Source organism: Cetorhinus maximus, chromosome 9, assembly GCF_964194155.1.
Source record: "Cetorhinus maximus chromosome 9, sCetMax3.hap1.1, whole genome shotgun sequence".
NCBI classification, from domain to species: domain Eukaryota; kingdom Metazoa; phylum Chordata; class Chondrichthyes; order Lamniformes; family Cetorhinidae; genus Cetorhinus; species Cetorhinus maximus.
In genome coordinates, this window is record NC_135887.1 from 87979038 (window position 1) to 88005654 (window position 26617).

Consider the following 26617-nt stretch of genomic DNA (forward strand, 5'->3'; position numbering starts at 1 on the left):
ACACTTTTATATGTTTAGAATAAAAGGCATAAATTTCCTGTCTACAAGATCTTACATCCTATAGTCAACTTTTTCCACTATAAATTTCTATGTCCACATTTAAACTAGAAACTGCCCAATGTAAACTTGTCACACTGTAATTAAACATTCTGCCAGTGGTGGGGCTGTCACTCCTCAGCCTGTGCTGCAGAGAAACTTTTATGTTCCAACCAACTTTACTTCTCAAATTGTCATATGTATTACCATTTAATGATAAATATAAAATTGAAGTACTATAAAAAAAATTCAGCATCCATGACTTTTAAATGGGGACTGAAATACATCTGCAAGCCATGTCTAGTTATTCCCACCTCTTAACCCCATTTCACCTGAAGACTGTACTTGCTCTTGACTCTCTATGTGTAATACCATGCGAGATTGACCAGCATCCATTGGTCAGTGCAGTGTTGTGCACTGAGAGATCCAGATCTTCCAGAATTTCTCCCTGCACTTTATTCACGGATTTCTCAATCTTTGCCTCTTTTACTATGGTCTGTGACCATACAGGATATTACAATAAGATTTGCCTGCATTTTGCCATGCCATTATTCAAAGTCAATATAAGCAAGTGGATCTGTCTGAGAGACTAAACTAAAGGATGATCTTTAATAGTCTATGAAGTTCAAGATGCCATTCTCTGTCCTATCAGCATGGGAACCAACAAAGGAACAGTATTTCCAAAAGGAGTTATTGAGTATTAACATTTAAACTAACCATAGGTGATAAGTATACATTTGATATAAATTATATATATATAGAAAAAAAACTTGCATTTATATAATGCTTTTCATGACACCATCTCGTGGCACTTTACAGCCAATTAAGAACTTTTGAAGTGTAATCACTGTTGTAATGTAGGAATCACAATAGCCAATTTGTGCACAGCAAAGTCCGACAATCAGCAATGTGATAATTACCAGATCATCTGTTTTTGTGATGTTGAATCAAGGGTAAATATTGGTCAGGACTCCAGGGAGAACACCCCTCTTCAAAATACAATCATGAGATCTTTTACATCCACCTGAGTAAGCAGATGGGGCCCTAGTTTAACATCTCACCTGGAAGAAATGCACTCCTTCAGTACTGCACTGGAGTGTCAGCCTAGATTTTTTTGCCTAAGTCCTGGAGTGGGACTTGAACCCAGAATCTTGTGAATCAGAGGTAGGAGTGTTACCAACTGAACCACAGCTGATAATGTTAGTTATACTATTTGTTAAAAATTATTTGGTACTGCCCAATAAGTTTGTATCTTAAAATCAAGTCATCTGACATAAGAAAGTATAAAGCAAGAAGCGATCATTTGGTCTGTTAACCCAAATCCCCCCACAGCCCGTGTCCAATCTTTCCTGTAAAATCGATCCAGGCTACACCCAATCTCCTAAAAGGGAAAACCAAGCACAGCAAGATAAATCTCAGGTAAAGTTTTCTCTTCACTATTCAAAGACCATTGAATAAAACTCCAAGATCTGAATCCAATTTTACAGCCAATAATATTGATAATGTAATAATTCTACTAAGAGGTCATCTATCATTATTATAAACTTCAATCCCATCACCTAACAGATATTGAATGAATTATATTAAAAGGAATTTATCAACACATTGGGAATTGATCCTATGTATCCAGTACAGTCCATGAAAAGAAGATTTTGTCATTTCTAGTCTACTTCAGGCTAGTTCATTTCGTACCTATGTCCGCATTTCTTTAAACACAAAGGTGAACAGACCTCTCACACTTATTTTAAGGAGAGGGAACGGAGGAACAAAGGAGAGCCAGGTGTCTGTATGGCTTGTGCATCATTTGTGTTTGCAAATAATAAAAGCACCCCTTTAATATTGTGTTTTTAAAATTAGAAATGGAAGTGAAGGGCTGGACCTTTAGTACAGAACAAACAAGTAAGGCTAATAAAAGGAGGGATGCTGAAGTAAATTAGGAACTGGTGCCTTAGTGACACTCAGTATGCTGTTTAAACGCCTGCAGATTGTATGATGAAGGGACAACCGAGAGACGTGAAGAGTTTCACAGTTGCAAGCTCAAGATGAGTTAGAGTAGGGTAATATAAAATGAGCCTTGATTTCAGTACAACAACAACTTGCATTTATCCAGCACCTTTAACATAGTTTTAAAAAACCTCAAGGTGCATCGCAGGAGTGTAATCGGACAAAAAAAAATGATTCCCTGAGCTAAAGAAAGGAGGCATTTGGGCGGGTGAAGAAATGCCTGGCTAACGAGGTAAGTTTTAAAGAGCGCCTGAAAGGAGGAGAAACGACCGATTGGGAAGGGTTTGTAAGGTGGGGTATTTGGAGTTTAAGGGGAAAGGGTTTGATGAGCAACACCCACAGTCGTCTGATCAAACCAGATCAGCAAGGAAATGTGACAGGCTGAAGACTAGAGAAAATCTTGTCCGACTTTTATTTGCTAAGGAAGCGACCTTTGACTTGTTGGTCAAACATTAAAATAACTATATTTGTACTTTATGAAGCAAACATACCACACACTATAAAATCCCACTAATTCTGCCACCTGCATGTTTCCGTACTGCTATTGCTCAATTGCAGAGGTTATTGTCCAGCACGTCGGCGAATGAGTGACGTTATGTTTTAGCTGACATCACATCGGCGGGCAGAGCGATAAGTGGAGAGAGGAAAAAAATCCCATCGAAATGGGGGGTGGGGTGGGGGGAAGCAGGAGGGGGAGGAATCTGAACCGGCAATCCTGAGCAGTATTTTTTTGCTTTATTAAAGGAGAAAGGTTTCATTTTTCCCCCCTCCCCCCTCAGTAGACCTTCTTGAAGAAGTGAGAGGTATTAAAAACCGGCAGGTCTGAAATTATATTAGTGCTGAAGTTTTGGCCAACACAAAATAAAGAGAAAGTTGGTTTGAAAAGAATCAGAGGAGTTGGCCAGCACGAAACTGACTCGTGAAACTGACCTCCCGCAGGTACATTGAGGAGGTGCGAGACTGTGGATTACCAGAAGGCGCTAGTAGGGGCTTCTTGTCTTGTCCCCCCCCTTCAGTTGAATCTTTGCTTGTATGTTTTATTTTTGTGGGAATTCCCTGATGTTTTGAAGTCCTGGGAAGCAGGCGATCTCTTTACATGGATGTGTCGGGGAGGAGTCGCTAGCTGATAGAGAAATGGAAGTGGTTGACGAGACTGAAGCTTTGCAACGCTTTTTTGAAGGTAAAAAAAAAAGTGGGGATTTTTCCCCCTCCGGCTTTTCTAACATAATTCTAAGAGATTCTGATCGGTTATGTTTTTATGTCAAAAGTGACTGCAGTCTCCTGAAAAACGAGAAGACGAAAGCAAAACACAAAAAAGGATTGAAGGGTCCGAGGTAGGACTGGTGCTGGTTTGTGCTGAGAGTTCTTTACTGTGTCTCTGGGTCTAAAGCGTGTCAAAACGTTTTAAAATAATTCATTTTGGAGTTAAATATATATCGGAATTAATTGCTTCCACTTTGTGCAAAAGTGAACCCCAAATTTGATCAACAATAACTTCTGCAGTTTTGCAGCACTGAATATGTATTTATTTCAAACGCAAAGTGTAACAATTATCCGATTTAACATGATAAATTCTAGCAACATACCAGATTCCGATCGGCATTTTAAAAACACTACATATACTTTAAAGATTACGGGATTTATCATTTCAAACCTGACCTGTTTGACGTAAATCAAGGTTTATTTTGTATTTTTAACAATAAAGTTGGAATATTTATTGGGGAAAATAGTTTGTTTCCCTAAACTTTCTGGGTTAAGTTCACTTATTTGACACAAACCGTTGTAAAAATCACGCCTTCTAAATGCCTCCGTTAACTAGCCTGCCCTAATGTCCTTATTTTGTTTCTTGTGATTGTGGGATTTACTGGTTTTGTGGCTGGACTTAACTTCGAGATTTCCACATGTACTTAAATGAATCTGCTTGCGGAGAATGTGATCAGTCTAGCTGGTACAGAGCAAGCATATGACTCCGATTCTGACTCTCTCGCACACACACGCGCTAATCCCCCTTCTAACTCCCTGCAACTCTCGGGAATAAATCGCATTGACCGAGGGAGTTTGGGCTTGAAACGGAAAAACAGAGCTGTTGGAGAGACATCATTCTGATAGACCTAAAGTGATAGTGGTTGAGGCGAGAGAGAGAGAGAACATCGCAGACAGGTGATTAGCATAATCTATTTAATTTCTATTAACTGGCAAATGTTAAGGAGTGTGAGATAAATTGAAGTTACATGAAAAAAAATCCAATTTATAAAATTGAAATTGTGTCAGAAACATTTTTTCTGGTAAACAGCTTTTCAGCAGGTAGTGGGGAAGGAGTCCTCGCCAAGCCACGTGTATTCAAAACTTGTTTTTTTCTATTACTGAAAGGTTTCTAATTGTTATGGCTCATTTCATTTGCTTTCCTTGTTAATTAATAAGAGATTTTAAGGTTGTGTCCAGTTTTACAGGCCCTGCCAGGCCTAATGATCACCAACTGTGTCCAATTTCTCACCAGACAACGCACAACCAAGAGAAGGAGAGGAATATTTAAGAAAACCTGAGGCGATGTGTCTGCCTTCTGCAGTCCAGTTGCTTTGGGATGGTATGATTTAACTCTTGAGAGCTGCAGTGACTGATATCTCCTTTACTGACCGGTTTGGGACACTTGTCATGTGAAATTCCTCTGGGAACTGTCCCGGGGGCGGGGCGCTGGAAGTCAACCTTTTCTCATTATTGAAACACCTAATCCCAACAGGACAGCACAGAGTCAAGAGGGAGAGGATGGGGGAATTAGTGATGAAGTGGCAGCAAGTTTTGAGTGTAGAGGAAAGGGTGGCTGGAGGATGTGAGGAGTTCCCCACTATTGAGGAAAGTAAGGAGTTAGGGTAGGGAATGACAAAACAAGCCTTGATTTGCACAGGTGAAGATGCTGGGAGGAGGAAGATGTGGAGATGGATATTTACAAACTAGAAGGTGGCTGAGGTGAGCTCAGAGGTGCACGGACTGCAGTAGTGTCAGCCAGAGGAGGGGTGGAAAGATGTGACAAAGTGACAGAGAGCTTGTGGAGTGAAGGCGAGAGAGGAATTGCCGATTACTCTGGGTGTACCGCTGGGACGGAGCAGGTTCCGAGACTTGGCCTGCTCGGTCTGGAAAAATCGTAGACGCAGATTCAGCAGTACAGTTCCAAAAGAAATTGGTTATCCCCCTGAATATGGCAGGTTGGCAGGGCAATGGGGGAAGAGAGCAGAGGGGCGGGATGTTTGAACAACTCTTTCAAAAACTAGGCATTGTCTGATGGGCCGTACACCTTCTGTGCTGTACGATTGTATGGGCAGATTTGGGTTACACTGGGAATTTACTTGGGACATTCCCCCGATCGGCACTCGTAACGTTGTTGGAAATCTCGGGTAGTCAGAGAATGGGTTTCTGATGAGCTTCCGCCGAATTTACGGAGGGAGATGGGGGCTAAGGCTTGAGGAAATTCCTGCCAGGGTCTGTAAAATGGAAATGGCTTTTTGCAATCTGTGAAACCCTGACTATGGGACTAAGATGCTAGTGAGTGCTAACAATTAACTTTGCAGAAAGGTGTCTAGCACTTATCAGGACAGTGTCCTGAGCGGAAGAACCTCAGGACGAGGTGCAGTTGGCTAGTGGTGGGATCACGAGGAGTCATTTGAGGTGATGCATTAACAGTATCAGACACAGAAGTATATTAGACAGCATTAAAGCACACCAGTGATTATTTCTCCATAAAGCCAGAGACAACCAGCAAATAGCTGGAAATACACGAACAGACTAGCCAGCATCCGAAAAGAGAAAATGCAGATTAATACTTCGCATAGCGACCCTTTTACAGCACTAACATTGAATTCATTCAGAAAGGAGAATTCAATTTTTAAAATGAAACTGAAATATAATTGGTTTCAAAGACTCCATGTTGGTTATTTCTTGTTAACCCGCTGTTGGGAGATATTACCAAGTATTTTCTCTTTCCAGATGGATTTTCAATGTTTCTCGCTTTCAGATTCCCAGCAGTTAGTTTTTTTATCTTTATCTCTACAAGTTGACTGAGGATAGATTCTGAAACTCAACCGATTTCAAAATTTATAATTATACACCCAGTTTTGAGTGACCAGTGTGACTGATATCTGTTACTCAATATTCTAATCCTAGAATGATGATTTCGCACTGGACACAGATCTGTATTAACTGGCCTGTTTAACTGTGTGGCCATTGACACAGGACAGTCAGATGTGCATCCACATGAAAGTGACAGTGTCATTTAGGAGTGGTCAGCCATCGTCTCCCAGCCACACTCCTCCCATTATTGGGCACCAGAGCTTCCAGCTTTGAGATGCCAGTTAACCAGAGTTCTGGGGTTCAGGTGGCTGTTGAAGTTGCTGTATGGTTACCTGAACAAGAGCATGCAGCTACCCTGGTGGAGTGGCCAACATCAGCATGAGCAGATGAACTAGTCAACCATCTGATAACTCTGTGGAGGATTATGGCTGCTGTATTTGCCTCTACTCTTCTCGTCCCTACACTTTAAACGTAGTTGATTGCCTGCCTTGAGATATTTCACTGAGCTATACGGATGCAAATATTTCTTTCTAGTCATTGCGCTGAGTTTAGTATGACCCCAGGGCCATATTACACTACATTTAAAGTGCTCAGGTGACCTATTAATCAGTCTGGAGACTTTTCAAATTTAATTTAGAATTAGTCTGTGCTGTATGGTTAAAAACCTTAGTTTCTTAACAATTAAGTTTATTCTGCCATTCTTTTTTCTATGTCATCTCTAACATTTAAAAAAGGGCAGGAAATAGCACTACACACATACATGACTGATCATGAGCAGAGCTGCTTTGTCACTGGGCAGAGTGCGGTGCATGCTCAGCTGTATAATTCTGATCTTTTGTCTGTATAATATACTCTACAGTTATCTGTCCGTCTCTCTGTCTCATACATTGCTATTTCCTATTTGTCTCAGTTTCTCAGTAATATATTAATTTTCACACTTATGAAAATTGTAGCTGATGAACCTGTAAATTGCTAATAATTAGTGTTAAGATTTATCAAGCAATTACCACAAGTGATTATTATAAAAACATAAAATAAATATCTTTAAAAATGGGCAATTTATTGGAAAAAACCAATGAGTGTTAGTTCAGGAGTGATGTTTCATATTCTGTGCACTGCTATTCACTCTGCCCAATGGTAATCAGCCTGTATGTCTGCAAGAATTCACTCTGTTGGTATTAAATGTGTTATATTTATTTTATTTCTGGAATGGGGAATACCTGAAGGGTTGGAACTGAAAAAACTACTAGGTTCTTCTGACTTTTTTCTCTATTTCCTTCCTCTGCTTTATTCTATCATTTTCTTCTTTCTATATTTTCCCCGTTTGCTTTTTAATTTTTATCTCATCCTTTCTATCTTCATCATTTTTAAAATAATGTCAACATTTAATGCTTCTACTGTGTTCTTTCTCTCTCACACTTTGCTTGTTCTATTATGTTCTCAACACATCCTTCTTCTCACCCACACAGTCAATCTCTCTCCATTGCTTGCACTCTGTGTCTCTTGCTCTCTCTCTCTACCTCACTCTTTTTCACAGTGTCTCAGACATCCACTGTCACATTCCTCCTCTCACATTTTCTATCATATTCCCTCTTGCACACCTCTTATTCTGCTCAGCTTCTCTCTAATATTTGTAGCATCTTATCGACCTTATTCAGTTGGATTGCCTGACTATCTATCACAATAGAAACCACTGGAAATACATAGCAAGTCAGTCATCTGTAAAGAGGAATTGCCAGGAATTACCTATCTGGATTCTGTATTTCTTCTGCTGACTGATCTGCTGGTGTGCTTCTGATCATTTCTGTTATGGTTTTGATTTTCAGTGTTGCAGTTGAAAAACAGCTGGTTAGAAGTTAATTACTGCAGTCTCAGGAACTGTATTCATCATTATCCCTGCCATTACTACACTAAAGTATTAATTTTAATTCAAGTTTTCATGCCAAATTATTCAGGTGGGGCACTGCATTAAGGGAGCCTCACCATCAAAATCCCATCCCTTTTAAAAAAGTGTGTATTCTCATTCAGATCTCTTTTAAAGTGGGATATTCAGTATCAAGACTGCATTATAAAAAGGAGCACTCCTAAAATTGCCTCTCACTATTAGGAACACTGTTAAAAGAGGGACTCTTACTATTAGGATCCCTCCCAAAGTTGGGCTGACCATCAATCCTCCCTTTTAAAGCTGATGTTGAGAGCCTTATCTATAAATGGGTCATGTGAAAAAAAGATGATTTGGTAAACTTTTTCAATGTTTGGGAAAGCAGAAAAAAGGGCCAGGCCTCATTCTTACCAAGATGGCCTCAGTAATGTGTGGATGCAGTTCAATGCTCCTTATTTACATCCTGCTCTGTTTGTAAATAAACAAAGAAAGATTTACCAAGAACATGAAGCTGTGATCCTTCAAAACCTCCATTCACCTCTAGTTTTTAAATGTCGCATTCTTCCTTTTGGTGCAATGCTGACAAATTAGAGGGTGCAGCATCATGTTAAAGAAGCTGTTCTGGAGATGAATCAGAGGAATGGATTAAATTGTAGAGTGTTTTTTGTATCTCTTGGTTTTTTCCTGAGTCATAAAACCAGAAGGGCTGAGGCTTGACATCTGCTTTGTTCAGTGATTCCTACAGGAAAGTTCATCTACAGCTGCTGGATGAGGACAGGATCAGGATCAGTTTTGGTGCCCCCCCAAAGTTGAATGGTCAATCAACAATCCACAAGTGGACTTATAGCATCTTTGGCAGAGACCCCAGCAGCATCTTCCCTGCCTTCCATCCAGCCCCTGTAGAGTGCTCACTCCCTGGGGCTTAACTCACACATGAGGAATGGTCACTTGAGGTGCCTATCACCATTGAACTTTACTGCAGTAAGAGCCAGCACCTTTAGGAGAGGAGTGGGGAAAACTGAAATAAAGCCAGTACTTCATGCAACGTATTGCAGGGGCGGATGCAACCAATGTGATTGTCTGAGATTATCATCTGTTGATGTAGAAATGTATTGTAGGTTCTGAAGGGTAAAACTTGTCTGTTAAATAAAAATGTGTTTTTCTTCTCCATGCCTTTAGATTCTGCCTCCTTCCCTTGCTGTGTATCATCCCTAACTGTCATGGCAGCTTGACTGCCTACTCCAAGGTCGCTACCAATGTTGCTCACAGTAGATGTATGCAGGGTAACTTGCTGAGCCCCAAATTAAAAATATTACCCAGGGGTGTAACAGGAGTAGTTGTGCCTATATATCAGGTTGGCTCAACATTCTGCACACTGAGGGAAGGGGACTTGTGATTTCCTGAAGCCAAGGAACTTCCATATCTAGCAATATATAGACCTGCTGAGCGGAGCCCAGACTGTCCTCCATGGGTGGGATGGGGAGCGGGTGCATGGAATTGGAAGGAGACTCATTGCTGAGCACTTTAAGGGTAACTCCCAGGGGCTGGATTTAGAGCAGCACTGGCAGGAAGCTGAATAGCAGGTTTGCAACTTGCCTACCACCTGGTTATCGTGTCCCCTCTCTAGGTGTTTCCTAATTGCTAATCTCCAAATGATCTGTCTGAGGTCAGGAACTGATAGCTTAGGGAAAGATGCAATTCCACCCTGCTACTCAGTGACGTGTTACATTGGTGCACCCTGCTTCCCACCTGAGAGGGTCAATCCCAGTTACTTAGGGCAGTTCCTGGTTTAGTTGGAATATAGAACTGGATAAACCAGGAAGGTCCCATATTCTGTTCCCAAGTTTTTCTGATCCCAACTCACTTGTCCTTAGTGGCCCTGGACCAGGCGAGGAAATTTCTGCTCTGGATTATTATCCAGTAAGCCTTGCTGGAAGATCTCTATATATGGGCACCAGGCAAGGGCAGGAACACTGCTGCCCTTAACACTAGCTGCACTCCCACATGAGGAACCTGCATTAATGAAAGTTACCAGAGGGCTACTGACACCCGAGGAGCTGTATCCCAGGGAGAGGCAACGTTTTCAGGTGGCAGAAACTGAAAGAGGAGGGAACGAGAGAAAGTGATGAAAATTGATACATTTGTTTATGATCTATTCTCACTTGTACACAGACCAAGAGGTAGCGCACTCCAGAATGGCTTATGCAGACGGTCCCTTCAGACATTACAATACAGGTCAGCATCACATATATACCTTAACACTTTCTAACGTCCTGTACAATGATTGTTTCATTGAAATTAAGAACAGAATCTGCTATAAATGTACACCAGGCCCTCAGCATCTGATCCTCCGGGGTTCTGAGGGTCAGTATATGCAAAATGTCCATCTGTCTTTTCTAGTTCAGATGCTGCCTGACCTGCTGTGTATTTCCACTGTTTGCATGTTTGCAGTTTTTCTATCTGTCATTAATGTTTTGCTTTGCCCTGTATGTTTGTTGGTAGGTGTTAAGTAGCTTCTACATCTTTCATGGGCTGCATTTGTTGCATGGAATCTCTGAAGACAGGACAGTCCCATGAAATTCATCAATGTATGTTAGAATGTTTTATGCCGACTTTAGGCAGGGTTTTTTAATTTTGTGGGATCCTTCTCCTCCACACCCCCCATTCCCATGTCTGCAACACATGCAGTTTTTGAAAAGCATGTAGCTGAGTGGGTCATAGCATATATTTGAAAAGGCTGCTCATTGGGACCTTTTTGCACAATGGTGCTAGTGTGAGGAACTCTAGTACTTATAACATTCAATAATAGCATCAGTTTAGCACTTGTAATAGCTCAGTGGTTAAAAGCACTGCCTAGTGTAGATTTGAGCCCATACTGATCAGAAGACCCTAGGTTTTATCCACCCTCTATGTTGAGTCAATCAAAGTGACAGTTCAGGCATTAAATCATTGGCCTCAGTTCATCAGATCAGAGATTTAGTGTAGGACAAGGTAATTAATCATAGATGTAAGCAAGGTACTTAGTGCTGAAGAAGAACCAGAGAGAAAGTCAGAGAAGCTGTCGCTATATTATAGGTCTGCCAGTACTAATACCTTGAGGAAGAGCACAGATCAGTTATGACAATGGGGAAGAGATCACCTCTGCTCTTTATGGAGCAGATTAGGAAGCAATCAAGGGAGGCTGTTGCAGAATCCTAGCATGGAGCTACGGGCTGAATATCCTGTGCTGTAATCGTTCTATGATTTTATGACTCTATTTTATCTAGTCACTGCACTGTCTCAATCAAATAAACATTTTGTGCAATTCATTTAATCCTTCTTTCTTTTGTATCTCCTTCTTCATTGATTACACCATTCATAGGGCACTTGTGATGTGCACTGTAATAGTGTGAATTTACTCTGTCAGGTGCTTCCCTCTCTTGCTATCTATATCTATCTCTCTATCTATGTCTATATCAATCTCCATATCTTTCTCTCGCCCACCTTTTAATTCTTGCTATTCTCAAAAACAGCTCAGAGATTCTTGAAGCTGCACCATGTTATGTTATGTCTGAGTATCATGCACAACAAGTGCTTCTCTACAGGAGTTAAAAAGCATTGAAGACTCATTCACCCAGGTGATGTTTGATCTTTCAAATGACATGGAATGTTAGAGATCTGGGAGCAGATAAACGTACACTCTAAAGATAATGTGTAAAAACAAAATTACAATATAAGAGCACAGATTATTTTAGAGCAGTTCTTCCTACTTGGGTTCCCATGAATGGTATTTTTACTTGTATCCTGTGCCCTCACAGTACAAAGGAAAATGCTGTGTAATAGTTACAAAGCATTTTCAACAATGTGAAGCAAGATGTTGCAAGGATTACTGCTGTCTAATAGTTTGATCAGATCCATGAAATTCATGTTACTTTGAGAATGAGTAGACTTTGAGGTGATCAATTATCAATATGATGTGGATTTCTTTGGGGCGTGAGTGAGATTTGGGAAATTTTGGCAAAGCTGCATTTATTGTCTATGTTTAGTTGCCCTGATAAGGTGCTGGTGGGTCTTCTGTTCAAACCATTACAGATCTTGTGGTGAAAGTGCTCCTTGATGGTGTCAGGTAAGGAATTCTAAGATTTTGACTCATCGGCTGGAATTTTCTGGCCCCGTCGTGGCGGGACCCACCGCCGGAGATCCGGGGGGCCAGCCAAAAGTCCATTGTCTTCCAACAGGATCCGATGATCCCAGCAGTAGGCGGGGCTGGAAAATCCCACCCATTTTCTCCGAAGGAATGGCAACAGATGTCCAGGTCAGCATGGTGTGTGACTTTGGAAGAGAGTGGGGCTGGGTGAACTTGGAGTTGCTGATGTTCACATGATGTTGCTGCTCCTGTCCTTCTTTGTGGTTGAGGTCACTGATGAAGGAAGTCCTGCTGAAGTAAGCTTGGTGAGTTGCTGCAGTGTATCATGCAGATAGAACATACTGTAACACAGTGTGCTGATGCTGGAAGGTGGTCGATATTGAGTCCGGTGATGGAGGGAGGGATCAGGCAAACTACATGTGGTTAGTGTCAAATTTCTTGTGTGTTTTTAAGCTATATTGATCCGGGCAAATGGTGAGTATTCCCGCCACATTTTAACTTGAATCTTGCTGACTGTGCAGAAGTTTTGAGAGGCTAGGAGTTGAGCCATCACAGACTACCCAGCCTCTGCCCTGTTATAGTTGCCATATTGCTAAGTAGCTGGTTTAGTTAAACTTCTGTTCAATGGTGACCTCCAGCATTGAGCCAGCAAAATCAGTTAAGGCTTCTAATAACAAGCGACACATAATAAAAATGTACAAGTTAGGAATGAGAAAAGAACATTTTTTCACAAAAGATAATCTGAGTTCTGGAGTTCAATGTACGGTTAGATATGTTACAGAGAAAAAATTGAAGAATATAGTATGAAGACAGTACATAAGAGAGATATATTAAAAAGGGCATTTAATTAGATTATTGGGTCAGTTCAATCAATAATTGTCAATGTGAGGTGACTGGACATTACTGTGGATGAAGTTGAAGAACAATTAAAGATTATGCATTTATTCTGAACAACAGATGTGATTATTCCAGGGCACTGGATTTCCCACTGGTGCTGTCCCAGTTCAACAGTTATAGAATCTGTTGTGCAGCAAGAACCTGCAATTCATAATCCTCTTTCTATTTGAATTTGTATCTTTAGAATACGGTACCGGGTTACTGCTTTTTAAGCTTTGTCCAAAACTATGAACAAATAGTTTAACCAGGGTATAAAGTCAGTTCGTGACACCTGTGGTGCTGAACATCATTAGTGGGGATGTTCGCTGATGATTGCACAATATTCAGCACCATTCACGACTCCTCATACACTGAAGCAGTCCATGTCCAAATGCAGAAAGACCTGGACAATATCTAGGCTTGGCTGACAAGTGGCAAGTAACATTTGCACCACACAAGTGTCAGGCAATGACCATCACTAACAAGAGAGAATCGACCCATCGCCCCTTGATGTTCAATGGCATTACCATCACTGAATCCCCCACTATCAACATCCTGGGGTTACCATTGACCAGCAACTGAACCGGACTAGCCATATAAATACTATGGCTAGAAGAGCAGGTCAGAGGCTAAGAATTGTGCAATGAGTAACCCACCTCCTGACTCCCCAAAGCCTGTCCACCATCTTCAAGGCACAAGTGAGGAGTGTGATGGAATATTCCTCACTTGCCTGGATGAGTGCAGCCCCCACAATGCTCAAGAAACTTGACACCATCCAGGACAAAGCAGCCACTTGATTGGCACCACATCCACAAACATTCACTCCCTCCACCACCGACGCACAGTAGCTGCAATGTGTACCATCTACAAGATGTACTGCAGGAATTTACCAAGGCTCCTTCGACAGCACCTCCCAAACCCATGACCACTACCATCTAGAAGAACAAGGGCAGCAGATAGCTGGGAACACCACCACCTAGAAGTTCCCCTCCAAGTCACTCATCATCCTGACTTGAAAATATATTGCCGCTCCTTCACTGTCGCTGGGTCAAAATCCTGGAACTCACTTCCTAACAGCACTGTGGGTAGACTTACACCACATGGATTGCAATGGTTCAAGAAGGCAGCTCACCAACACCTTCTCAAGTGCAGCTAGGGATGGGCAATAAATGCTGGCCCAGCCAGCGAAGCCCACATCCCATGAATGAATTAAAAAAAAACCTCATAATATATATATTCCTTATTTTCGGTTGAGGTCTTTTTCAAAGCAGGATGCTTAGAACATTCAATGACTGCTTCGGTGCCACTTCATGCTCTTGTCTGCATCTAGAAAAATTCATTAATTTTGCTTCCAATTTCCACCACTCCATCATTTTCATGTGGTCTATCTCTGACACTTCCCTTCCCTTCCTTGACCTCTCTGTCTCAATTTCTGGTGATAGACTGTCCACCAATACTCATTACAAGCCTACCGACTCCCACAGCTACCTTGACTACAGCTCCTCACACCCTGCTTCCTGTAAGGACTCCATCCTATTTTCTCAGTTCCTTCACCTCCGTCACACCTGTTTTGATGATGCCACTTTCCAAAACAGTTCCTCTTCCTTAACTGAGGTTTTCCACCCACGGTGGTTGACAGGGCCCTCAACCGTGTCCGGCCCATCTCCCGCGCATCCGCCCTCACACCTTCCTCTCCCTTCCAGGACCATGATAGGGTCCCCCTTTTCCTCACTTATCATCCCACCAGCCTCCGCATTCAAAGGATCATCCTCCGCCATTTCCGCCAACTCCAACATGATACCACTACCAAACACATCTTCCCTTCATCCCCCCGGCGGCTTTCCGCAGGGATCATTCCTCTGGGACGCCCTGGGTCACTCCTCCATCACCCCCTACACCTCAACCCCCTCCCATGGCACCTTCCCGCAGAAGGTGCAACACCTGCCCCTTTACTTCCCCCCCTCCTCACCGTCCAAGGGCCCAAACACTCCTTTCAAGTGAAGCAGCACTTCATTTGCACTTCCCTCAATTTAGCCTACTGCATTTGCTGCTCCCAATGCGGTTTCCTCTACATTGGAGAGACCAAACACAGGCTGGGTGACCGCTTTGTGGAACACCTTCGGTCTGTCTGCAAGCATGACCCAGATCTCCCTGTCGCTTGCCATTTCAACACATCACCCTGCTCTCATGCCCAAATGTCCGTCCTTGGCCTGCTGCAATGTTCCAGTGAAACTCAACGCAAACTGGAGGAACAACACCTCATCTTACGACGAGGCACTTTACAGTCTTCCGGACTTAACATCAAGTTCAACAAGTTTAGATCATGAATTCTCTCCTCCATCCCCACCCCTTTTCCGATCCCCCTATTTCCAAAAAATTTATAATTTTTTTACAACTATATTTTTTTCTTTTCCCTCCTATTTTAAAATTTATTTCGATCTGTTGTTTCATCTCCACCTTTTAGCCCATTTCGATCCCTTCCCCCCACTGCACCCGCACTAGGGCCATCTGCCACTAGCTTGTTTCCCTTAATGTCCCCATTAGCACATCTTTTAGATAATATCACCACCTTCAACACCTCTTTGTCTCTTTGTCCTTTTTTCTCTGACATCTTCGGCAGTCTCTTCTTGGCCTCCACCTATCACTGGCCCCCTTTTGAGCTCTCCTGTCCCACCCCCTTCTACCAGCTTATATTTCATCTCATTTCTATATGTCTTAGTTCTGATGAAGGGTCATACGAACTCGAAACGTCAACTGTATCCCTCTCCTCAGATGCTGCCAGACCTGCTAAGTTTTTCCAGGTATTTTTGTTTTTGCTTAGAACATACATGCATTTATTCCAAAACTGTTTTTTGGCTTTTCCTTGTGTTGCTCTCTCTGGCTCTGTACCTCTAGTTGCTCTTATACTGCACACACACAGGTCTCATGCAGCTAGTGATAATCTCAGTGTAAAGTTGCCACATTCACCTCTTTAGCCATTTGGCAGACCTGGCAACAAACAGATCTAATCAGCAGTCAGACGTAGTGAATTTGGCAACTATAGGTTACCAGCATCTGGCATTTTGCAGGTCTTCTGCACTGAAAACCGATGATACTAACACCAATCTAAGGTCATTACAGCAGCTTCGCTCTTAAGTGTCTGTATTTCTCCTAAGCTAGTTGCCTGACTTGCAGGTGCAACCTGTCTGGCAGGTGCAACAAGCAATTAGAAAGGCAAATGGTATGTTAGCCTTTATTGCATGGGGATTTGAGTACAGGAATAAGGAAATCTTACTGCAATTGTATGGAGCCTTGGTGAGATCATACCTGGAGCATTGTATGCAGTATTGGTCTCCTTACCTAAGGAAGGATATACTGGCCAAAGAGGGAGTGGAGTGAGGGTTCACCAAACTAATCCCCAGGATGGCTGGATTGTCCTATGGGGAAAAATTGAGGAGACTGCACCTATATTTTCTAGAGTTTACAAGAATGAAAAGTGACCTCATTGAACTGTACAAAATTCTTACAGGGCTCGACGGGATAGATACAGGAAGGACGTTTCCCCTGGTTAGGGGGTCTAGAACTAGAGGACACAGTCTCAGTATAAGAGGTAGGCCACTTAGGACCAAGATGAGAAGTTTCTTCAGAGGGTGGTAAATTCTCTACCCCAGAGGGCTGTGAGGATCAGTCATTGAATATGTCCAAAGCAGAGGTCAATAGATTTCTAGATACCAATGACATTAAGGGATACGGGGATAGTGCGGGAAGAAGACATTGAGGTAGAAGATCATCTATGATCTAGTTAAGTGGCGGAACAGGCTCGAGGAGCTGAATGGCCTATTCCTGCTCCCATGTTCTGTGTCTCTTTCATTCTGCCTTTCTCTGACCCAAACTCCACCTATTGTATCTGTGTAAGCACACAATGTCTTTGACTATGTTTGTCTTTTCAATCATATGAGTGCCCCCCCTTGCTCTTCCTCACCTCAGTGTGTCTCTGTGTGTGGGCCTTTTTTACTTATTTTCTCTCCATCTGTCTCTATTTATTTACTTATATCTATTTTTCATAAATTGTTTCCATTTATTCATATGGATACGCAGTGTCCCTGTGGGCCTGAGTAAATGCACTGTTTGTGTGTCTCATTTTATTTGTGTAAGCACACAGTGTTTATCTCTCTACGTGTGTAAGTGCGTAGCATCTTTCTCATTACCCCTGTCTCTCTTTCCATTCCTCTGTTACACCCTTGTCTTCAGACTGCCAGGTTGCCAGGTTGCAAGTATTCAGTGAGGTCAATTTGTGACTGATTTGCTTGTCGGTGGTGTTGTGCTGCTTTTACGTATTGCAACTTATACACCCTAATCAAGAAGATGTGCTGTGATCAGTAGTGACCAGCAGTAACCACCCTATAAGGTTGATGGGACAACTGCAATAACAAAGTTTCGGGTCAGCTCCTTGTTTCCTTTGCATCTGTGTGTTAATAATATTTGCTGTATCTTACTTTGACCAAACATCACAAATATTTGTTGTAAATAAGTAATTTTATGGCATCATAAGCATTCAGATGGAACATTGCTTCCATGGTTACCAGCCTTCCCCTGCCCTTAACGCACAAATAACTGATGACTTAGAGCAGTGATTTACTTGAGCGGTTCTTTTTTGCCACATAGCAGTTTATAAACAGGGAATATTGACTAGAGGGGGGGAGAAAGTTGTAGGAGATTAATTAATGGTGCTAGACTCAATGGGGAGGGGAGGATGATTTTCAACTGACAACCATCTTGTTTCTCACCAGAAAAATGGCGACCAGCAGAAGAAAATCTGGCTGGAACCCTGTGCGCTTATTTGCTTGCCTGATTTAATTTTCAGCCAGACCCTTAAATAGGCACTTGGCACTCGTGCCTAAAACAAGTGTGAGGCTGCTTAAATAAACACACCATGGTGCTACACTGGGTGCAGGAGCCCGATTGCAATTTTCATCCTGAAAAGGGTGGAGAATGGAAATGCTTGCTAGTTGCCTTTTTCCCCAGCATTGGGAGGTCTTATCAACAGTCCTCAAAGGGACTACTGGAGGCTGCTCAGAAAAGGTAAATGCTGTTGTTTGTGGGAACAGAAATAGCATGCTCTTCCTGGCCCACACAAAAACCTGGCCCTTTCCAGCCCATTTTTCACCCACCTGTACACCCCCATACTCCCACCCCCACAGTGCATCTTATCTGTCAGCGAGCATCACCAATTTTCTGTAGTGGTGAAGCGATGAGCTGCAGCAGAGGGACTGCTTGGTATCTGCAATTCGTGGATAAAATGCGACACAAACTTGAAACTGGTTCATGCACCTGACTATGGTTTTGTGCAGGTGTCGTGGACACGCAGCAAATATCCTTTCTGGTTTGGGCCTGAACCAAAAATTTCCCCTAGTGACTTCTGCTATTGTAGACTTACTTTATTATGAAGAAGGCAGCTACTTCTCTTGTTTCTGGCTGAGTTGCTTGATCAATGATCTTCCCTCCATTGTAAGGTCAGAAGTGGAGATGTTCGTTGATGAAGCTGATGATTGCACAGTGTTCAGCACCATTCACAACTTGTCCGACAGTAAAGCAGTCTGTTCCCATTTGCAGGAAGACCTGGACAATATCCAGGCTTGGGCTGATAAGTGACAAGTTATTTTTTATTTAATGTGTGCATAGTCACAGAATCAAGCAATAGCCTCGTCAGTGGCAAGATGTAGTTCTTTAAGCCCGCCTTCAAATTTAGTCTGTGGACATTCCTTGACAATGTGACTCGTTGTTTGGACTGCAACACAGCTGCAGCCCGGTTGGTCTTGGCGACTCCATGAATGTTGGGTGGCTGCACAGAGGCCTTGGCCAGACTGGAAACGGTTTAAAAGGACCCACTGTTGCCATGGTAGGTCAAAGCTGGGTGGATGAGCAGTGAGATCTACTTTCTGGTGATGTTTTCTCCTGCCAATCCTCCCGCCATAAGTCCTCAGCTGTTACTCCTCAGTATGGTGGGTTTAACCATATGGGGTGGCATGAGGGGGGGGCATACTGCAGGTGGGTTAAGGAGGTCATTGAAAAGGACAGGCTTGGTTTAGAGTAGACCTTCTCCAGTAGCTTGCCTGTTGCAATTACTGTCCTAATGGAGGTAGGGAAATGTTGCACAGGACTGGGAGCCAGGGGAGGTGAGTTGATGCAAGAGTCCTTGAGATGATGTGCATTGTTGAGTTGAGTTGCACATCGATCAGTTTTGTGTGGGCACATTAGTACCATACTGGGGCACAGTATTTTGCAGTTGAGTATGTTATGGCAAGAGCAGAGGCCCTTAGGATCTTGGCCTGTGGCCAGAGGCAAGTAACATTCACCCAACAAGTGCCAGGCAAGGACTATCTCCAACAAGAGAGAATGTAACTATCGCCCCTTGACATTCAACAGCATTACCATTGCTGAATCCCCTACCATCAACATCCTGGTACCCACAAACTTTATTGGACCAGCCACATAAATACTGTGGCTACAAGAGTCACAGCAGGTCAGAGGCTGGGTATTTTGTGGCATGTAACTCGCCTCCTGACTCCTCCAAACCTGTCCCATCATCTCCAAGGTTCAAGTTAGGAGTGTGATGGAATACTCTCCACTTGCCTGGATGAGTGCAGCCCTAACAACATTCAGGAAGCTTGATACCATCCAGGATAAAACAGCTTGCTTGATTGGCACCTCATCTACCACCTTAGACATTCACTCCCTCCACCAACAGCACACAGTTGCAGCAGTGTGTACCATTAACAAAATGAACTGCCACAATTCAGCAACCCTCCTTTGACAGCACCTCCCCATCCTACATCGGAACATACAAATTAGGAGCAGGAGTAGGTCACTTGGCTGCTTGAGCCTGCTCCGCCATTCAATAAGATCATGGCTGATCTGATTGTAACCTCATTCCCTGATAACCTTTCACCCCTTGCTTATCAAAAATCTATCTATCTCTGCCTTAAAAATATTCAAATACTCTACTTCCACCACCTTTTGAGGAAGAGAGTTCCAAAGACTTACAACCCTCAGAGAAGGAAATTCTCCTCATCTCTGTCTTAAATGGGTGAGCCCTTTATTTTTAACAGTGATCCCTAGTTCTAGATTCTCCCACTAGAGGAAACATCCTTTCCACATCCACCCTGTCAAGAACCTTCAGGATCTTGTACATTTCAATCAAGTTGTCTCTTACTCTTCTAAACTTCAGCGGATATAAGCCTAACCTATCCAATATTTCCTCATAAAACATGTATCAGTCTAGTAAACCTTCTCTGAATTGCTTTCAATGCATTTATATCCTTCCTTAAATAAGGAGACCAATACTGTACACAGTACTCCAGATGTGGTCTCACCAATGCCTTGTATAACTGGAGCATAACCTCCCTACTTTTGTATTCAATTCCCCTCACAAATGATAACATTCTATTAGCTTTCCTAATTACTTGCCGTCCCTTTTGTGATTCATGCACTAGGACACCCAGGTCCCTCTGCATCTCAGAGTTCCTCAATCTCTCACCATTTAGATCATATACTTCTTTTTTATTCTTCCTGCCAAAATGGACAATTTCACATTTTCCTACATTATACTCCATTTGCTAGATCTTTGCCCACTCACTTAACCTATCTATATCGCTTTGTAGCTTTCTCATGTCCTCTTCACAACTTACTTTCCAACCTATCTTTGTGTCATCAGCAAATTTAGCAATCATACCTTTGGTCCCTTCATCGAAGTCATTTATATAAATTGTAAAAAGTTGAGGCCCCAGCACCGATCCCTGTGGCACATCATTCGTTACATCTTGCCAGCCAGAAATTGACCCATTTATACCTGTTAGCTAGCAATCTATCCATGTCAATATGTTATCACCTACACCATGAGGTTTTATTTTCCGCAGTACCTCTTGATGTGGTGCCTTATCAAATGCCTTCTAGAAATCTAAGTACAGTACATCCACCGGTTCCCCTTAATCCACAGCACATGTGACTACTTCAAAGATTTGCATTAAATTGGCTAAACTTGATTTCCCTCTCACAAAACCATGTTGATTCTGCCTGATTGTCTTGGATTTATCGAAGTGCCCTAACATTTTCTCCATGACAGATGTTAAGCTAACTAGCCTGTAGTTTCCTGCTTTTTGTCTCCATCCTTTTTGAATAAAGGAGTTACATTCACTGTTTTCCAATCTAATGGAGCCTTCCCAGAATCTAGGGAGTTTTGGAAAATTAAAACCAATGCATCAACTATCTCACTAGCCACTTCTTTTAAAACCCTAGGATGAAGGCCATCAAGACCCAGGGATTTGTCAGCCTGCAGCTTCAACAATTTGCTCAGTACCACTTCCCTGGTAATTGTAATTTTCCTGGGTTCCTCCCTCCTTTCCATTTCCTGACTTACAGTCATTTCTGGGATGTTACTTATATTCTCTATAGTGAAGTCCGATGCAAAATACCTGTTCAATTCTTCTGTCATCTCCTTATTTTCCATTCCCCAGACACATTTTCTATAGGTACAACACTCGCTTTAACTCTTCTTTTTTAAATATCTATAGAAACTTTTACTATCTGTCTTTATATTTATAAGTAGCATTCTCTCGTACTCTAATTTTACCTCCTTATTAATCTTTTAGTAATTCTTTGCTGTTTTTTACATTATGTCCAATCTTCTGACCTACCACCCATCTTCATGTAATTATATGCTTTTCTTTAAGTTTGGTACTATCTTTCACTTTTTTAGTTAACCACAGATAGAGGGTCCTCCCCTTGGAATTTTTCTTTCTTGTTGGAATGTATCTATTTTGTGTATTTTGAAATATCCCTGCATCTCTATTGACCTATCTCTTAACCTAATTTGCCAGTTCACTTTAGCTAGCTCTGCTTTCATGCCCTCATAATTACCCTTATTTAAGTTTAAAATACTAGTCTCAGACCCACTCTTCTCTCCCTCAAACTGAATGTAAAATTCAATCATATTATGATCACTGCTATCTAGGGGCACATTCACTATGAGGTCATTAATTTATCCTATCTTGTTACACAATACCAGGTGTAGTATAACTTGCTGCCTGGTTGGTGCCAGAACCTGCTGTTCTAAGGAACTACCCTGAAAACATTCTATGAGCTCTTCATTTAGGCTACTTTTGCTCATCTGATTTTTCCAGTCTCTCTGTTGATTAAAATCCCCCATGATTATCATCGTACCTTTCTGACAAGCTCCCGTTATTTCTTCCTTTATACCCCACCCTACCGTATGGTTACTGTTAGGGGGCCTGTATACCACTCTCACAAGTGACTTCTGCCTTTATCATTTCTCATCTCTACTCAAACCGCTTCTACATTCTGGTTTCCTGAACTTAGGTCATCCCTCTCTATTGTACTAATACCATCATTAATTAACAGAGCCACCCCTCCACCTTTTCCTGTCCTTCTTGTGACTTCCACCAGCCAGAAGGACAAGAGCAAAAATGCATGGGAACACCGCCACCTGCAAGTTTCCATCCAAGCCACACACCATCCTAGCTTGGAACTATATTGCTACTCCTTCACTATCGCTTGATGAAAATCATGGCACTCCATCCCCTAATAGTACTCTCGGTATACCTACACCGTAAGGAGTACAATGGTTCAAGAAAGTGGCATACCATCACTTTCTCAAGGACATTTAGGGATGGACAATAAATGTTGGTTTTGCCAGTGACACCCACATCTCATGAATGAATAAAGAAGAAAAAAGCCAGAAGGTTGTGAGTTCAGTTCCCCTCTAAGACTTCACATAATCTAGGCAATTACTTTGGCGCAGACCTGAGGGAGTATTGATTGTTGGAAGTGCTGTCTTTTAAATAAGATGCCTTATCTGACCACACCAGTGAATGTAAAAGTTCTCGTGATGCTCTTCAGTCGAGAGTGGGAGTGTATCCTTGCTAACACTTCTTTAACCAACCCATACAAGATAGATTAACTTGTCATTTTATCTATTGCTATTTGTGGGACTATTCAAAACTAAGGGGAGTTCTACCAATGTTCTCTCCAAAATTTATACCTCAAACACCACAAACAACATTGTAATCAAGGTTGCTTAGACAGCACCTTTACAAACCCACGACCACTACCATCTAGAAGGACAAGGGCAGCAAATATATAGGAACACCACTGCCTGGACGTTCCCCTCCAAGTCACTCACCATCCTGACTTGGAAATATAACACCATTCCTTCACTGTCACTGGGTCAAAATCCTGGAACTCCCTCCCTAACAGCACTGTGGGTGTACCTACAGCACATAGACTGCAGTGGTTCAAGAAGGCAGCTCACCACCACCTTCTCAAAGGAAATTAGGGATGGACAATAAATGCTGAACCAGCCAGCGAAGCCCACATTTCAAGAATGAATAAAGATAAAACTGATCATTTATCTCATTCTTGTTTGTGGGACCTTGCCTGTATGCAAAATAAGCTGCTGTGTTTGCCTACATAACAACTGTACTTCAGAGGTAGTCCAGTAACTGTGCATTGCTTTGTACTTTGTGAGGATATGAAAGGCACTTTACAAATTATACAATTCTTTGTTCTAACATAAGGTTCAGGAACTCTGGCAAAAGTCTAAGATAGGTATAAGCCATGATTTAACTAAATGGCGGAACAGTCTCGAAGGGCTGGTTCCAAATTTTATTTATTCTTTCATAGGATGAGGGTGTCACTGGCAAGGCCAGCATTTGTTACCTAATTACCCTTGAACTTGAACTGAGTGGCTCGCTAGACCATTTCCAGGGCAATTAAAAGTCAACCACATTGTGAATCTGAAGTTATGTGTAGCCCTAAAGGGCTTTAGTGAACCAGATGGGTTTTTATATCAATTAATGATAGCTTTGTAGTCATTATTACTGAGACTCATTTTGAATTAAGATTTTATTAATTGAATTTAAATTCCACCAGCTGCCATGGTGGGATTTGAACCCATGCCCCCCCAGAGCATTAGACTGGTCCTCTGGATTACTAGTTTAGTGACATCACCACTGTGACACCATCTGCCCAATGTTCTGCTCCATTCCTATATTTGTACACGCAAGCAGTATTAAAATCAAATTTGGGGCTTCTGTAGGAGTCTGAGCTACACTAGAAGGAGAATTGAGCTGTACAGGCAGCCTTGAGCTATAGCGGAAGGATTGAGCTGTTCAGGCAGCCCTGAGCTGTACAGGCAGGATTGAGCTGTACAGGCAAGATTGAGCTGTACAGGCAGCCTTGAGCTGTACAGGCAGGATTGAGATGTAGAGCTGTGAAGTCTAAGCTGTACAGACAAGCTGAGCCTATCTGCTCACTCATACAGCTAAGCCCGTGTCAATACACTAAGAAGCCGATTTTGTCATCATCCGTACATGAGCACTTCAAACAGTGGCTAGTCAATAAAAATGAGGACTAGGAATCCTCGCCATAACATTTTAAAAATTCACGGGATGTGGGCATCGCTAGCTAGGCTAGCATTTATTGCCCTTGACAAGGTGGTTGCTGAGACTAATTGTAGTGCTGAAAAGTTCCCTAGCTGAAATCAGTATCTCAGCACTGACCAGAAATTACTTGTGTTATGATGCTTGTGAAGATTAATAACGTGAAAGAACTGAACTTCCCAAATGACCCCAATGTAAGAAACTAACGGACAAGATTTCACTTTAAACTGGACCAAGCAAACCAAAACATAAAGTAAATATGAATTAAGAAGCAAATTATATTCAGTAGAAACTATAAATTGCACTTTAAGTAGCTGATACAAGAAAGGTAAATCTCACTGATTTCTCAGCTAGTCCTCTTAGCACATATGTGGTACCATGTGTAGTCCCAATGTCCATCCCAGCTCTATCTTCCCCCAGTAGAGTTCACCGCTCTTCATCACGCAGTATTTGATCATCGGGTAGCCTCTGACAACAGCTTTGCTTCATCCAAGTTCCATGGATACGGTTATCATCAATAAGGCACGCTTCTACCAAACCTCCTTCACTTCGTTGGCAACAGCCCTGATGGAGTAGCTTCCCAGAATCACCTTAATTTAACCAATCAAGACCACTCCGGTACACGGTATGGTTGGATCTGGTAAAAACCACCCAATTCCTCAGCATGGCTGCACTGTTCACACAGATTTTCAGAGCTTCTATCCTGTTTTGACCACTGGCTGAAGTTTACTGAGTGCTAAGAGCATTTGTATCTGTAATGATCACCAGGTGAAATCCAATCTCCCAGCTTGGTTTATTCTTCCCAATTAGCTTCAGTTTCCCTAGCAGCCAAAGGCACAGGCTCATCTCCCAGAAGTCAGTCACAGCCAGGAAATCCAATTAACAAACCTCTCTTCCCCAGAAACCTGGACCTACTTTCTGTTTCAGTTAGGGGCAGTCTCAAAAATACAGGCTTTGAAACCATTTTGTCACACTAGTAACTTAAGTGTTAACTCATTGTCTTTTGAGTTATTTTTCTTAGTAATAAATTATTTGATTAGGCAGAGTAGTGTCATTTCCACTTTGGAACCTGGTGTTGGCAAAAAGTATTTCCAGTGCCAGTAAAACAATGTTGAATACAGAGTCAGGCTCACTTTGTTCTTCTTTATCCTACAATCTATTGTCGGTACATCAGGGGGTTAGGTACTGACTAAACCTCCCTTAGTATTGCTCCATCAAGTATACCCCAGGTCAGACACAGCTGAGGCCATGACTGGCCTTGGGGAATGTTGGTGCCCTGGGTGAACTTGTATTTTGGTGTCCTTCCTTTGGGCTAAAGTGTGTAGTAATATTAGCGAAAATAAATCCCATTTTTATGGGCCTAAACCCTCTTACCTCCATTAAAAATAAAGCCAACCTGACAACAGGGTTGCATTCTCTAGGTAAATTTCACCTATGACTAACAGTAATTAGAGTGATTCGCTCCCAATTGCAATGTATTTAAATATTTTAAAAACTGCACCCCACTTTCAAGGCTCAGTAAAAGCCTGTGGATTAAAAATAGAGGTTCTTTGTTTACTTTACAGATTAATTGGTTTATTTAGAAGTCTGCCTGGATTCACCTGGTTCCCACCACCAGCCTTGGTGACTGTGGATGTATCTGGCAATCACCATGCTACTCTCAGCGCTCCTCTTTGGTGAGATCACCAGTCCACTCTGCGCTGAATATGTGACAACTGCATTTTGCTCTGGCCTCCCATCAAATCAGCCTCCAGCTGCTGCCCATTCGCTCACCAGTCTGATCCACATTCCTGATGGGAGGGTTAATTGTTCTGCACGTGGTTGTCAATCACACAAACTGGCAGCCTGCTCTTTCAATTTCCTGTTGAAGGGTGTGGGAACAGGGAGCAAGGAAGATTCTGCTCATCCGATTTGTTTCCAATGGGTTTCCCATCATGGTATCTTTCATCCCGATGTGCCCTGGGCAGTTGCCTGCATTGCCCACCCATAGGCTAGCCCTGGCTGATGCTGGACCCTGTGAGACACAAAATTAAAATTCCTTACACTGAGAGCTAAAAATTCCTTAAAGTGTGTGTGATGTTGGGTCTTGTTGCTGGCCTGAAAGGCTACATGTAACTTGACAGTAAATGCTCACTGCCTTGGCCAGGCAGACAAAACCATCACAGTATTATTATGATAGTGAGTCTTAGCAGGGAC

General features: G+C 42.3%; 1 protein-coding gene across 8 annotated transcripts in view; it reads left to right on the forward strand.

Moving 5' to 3' along the window:
• Positions 1-2728: 2728 nt before the first annotated feature.
• The window catches only part of myrf (myelin regulatory factor), a 272972-nt gene continuing 249083 nt past the window's right edge, over positions 2729-26617 (forward strand). For 5 of the 8 annotated variants that reach the window (XR_013577569.1, XM_078549049.1, XM_078549050.1 and 2 more), the window contains exons 1-2: positions 2729-3220; positions 10157-10219. Coding sequence is in view for 7 of the 8 variants with exons in the window: in XM_078549049.1 (XP_078405175.1) it covers positions 3175-3220; positions 10157-10219 (109 nt within the window). In the remaining variant the exon portion in view is untranslated. Of the gene's footprint in view, positions 3221-4110; positions 4201-10156; positions 10220-26617 lie in introns of those variants that run through there. The other 3 variants (XM_078549053.1, XM_078549059.1, XM_078549054.1) reach the window with 2 other exon arrangements.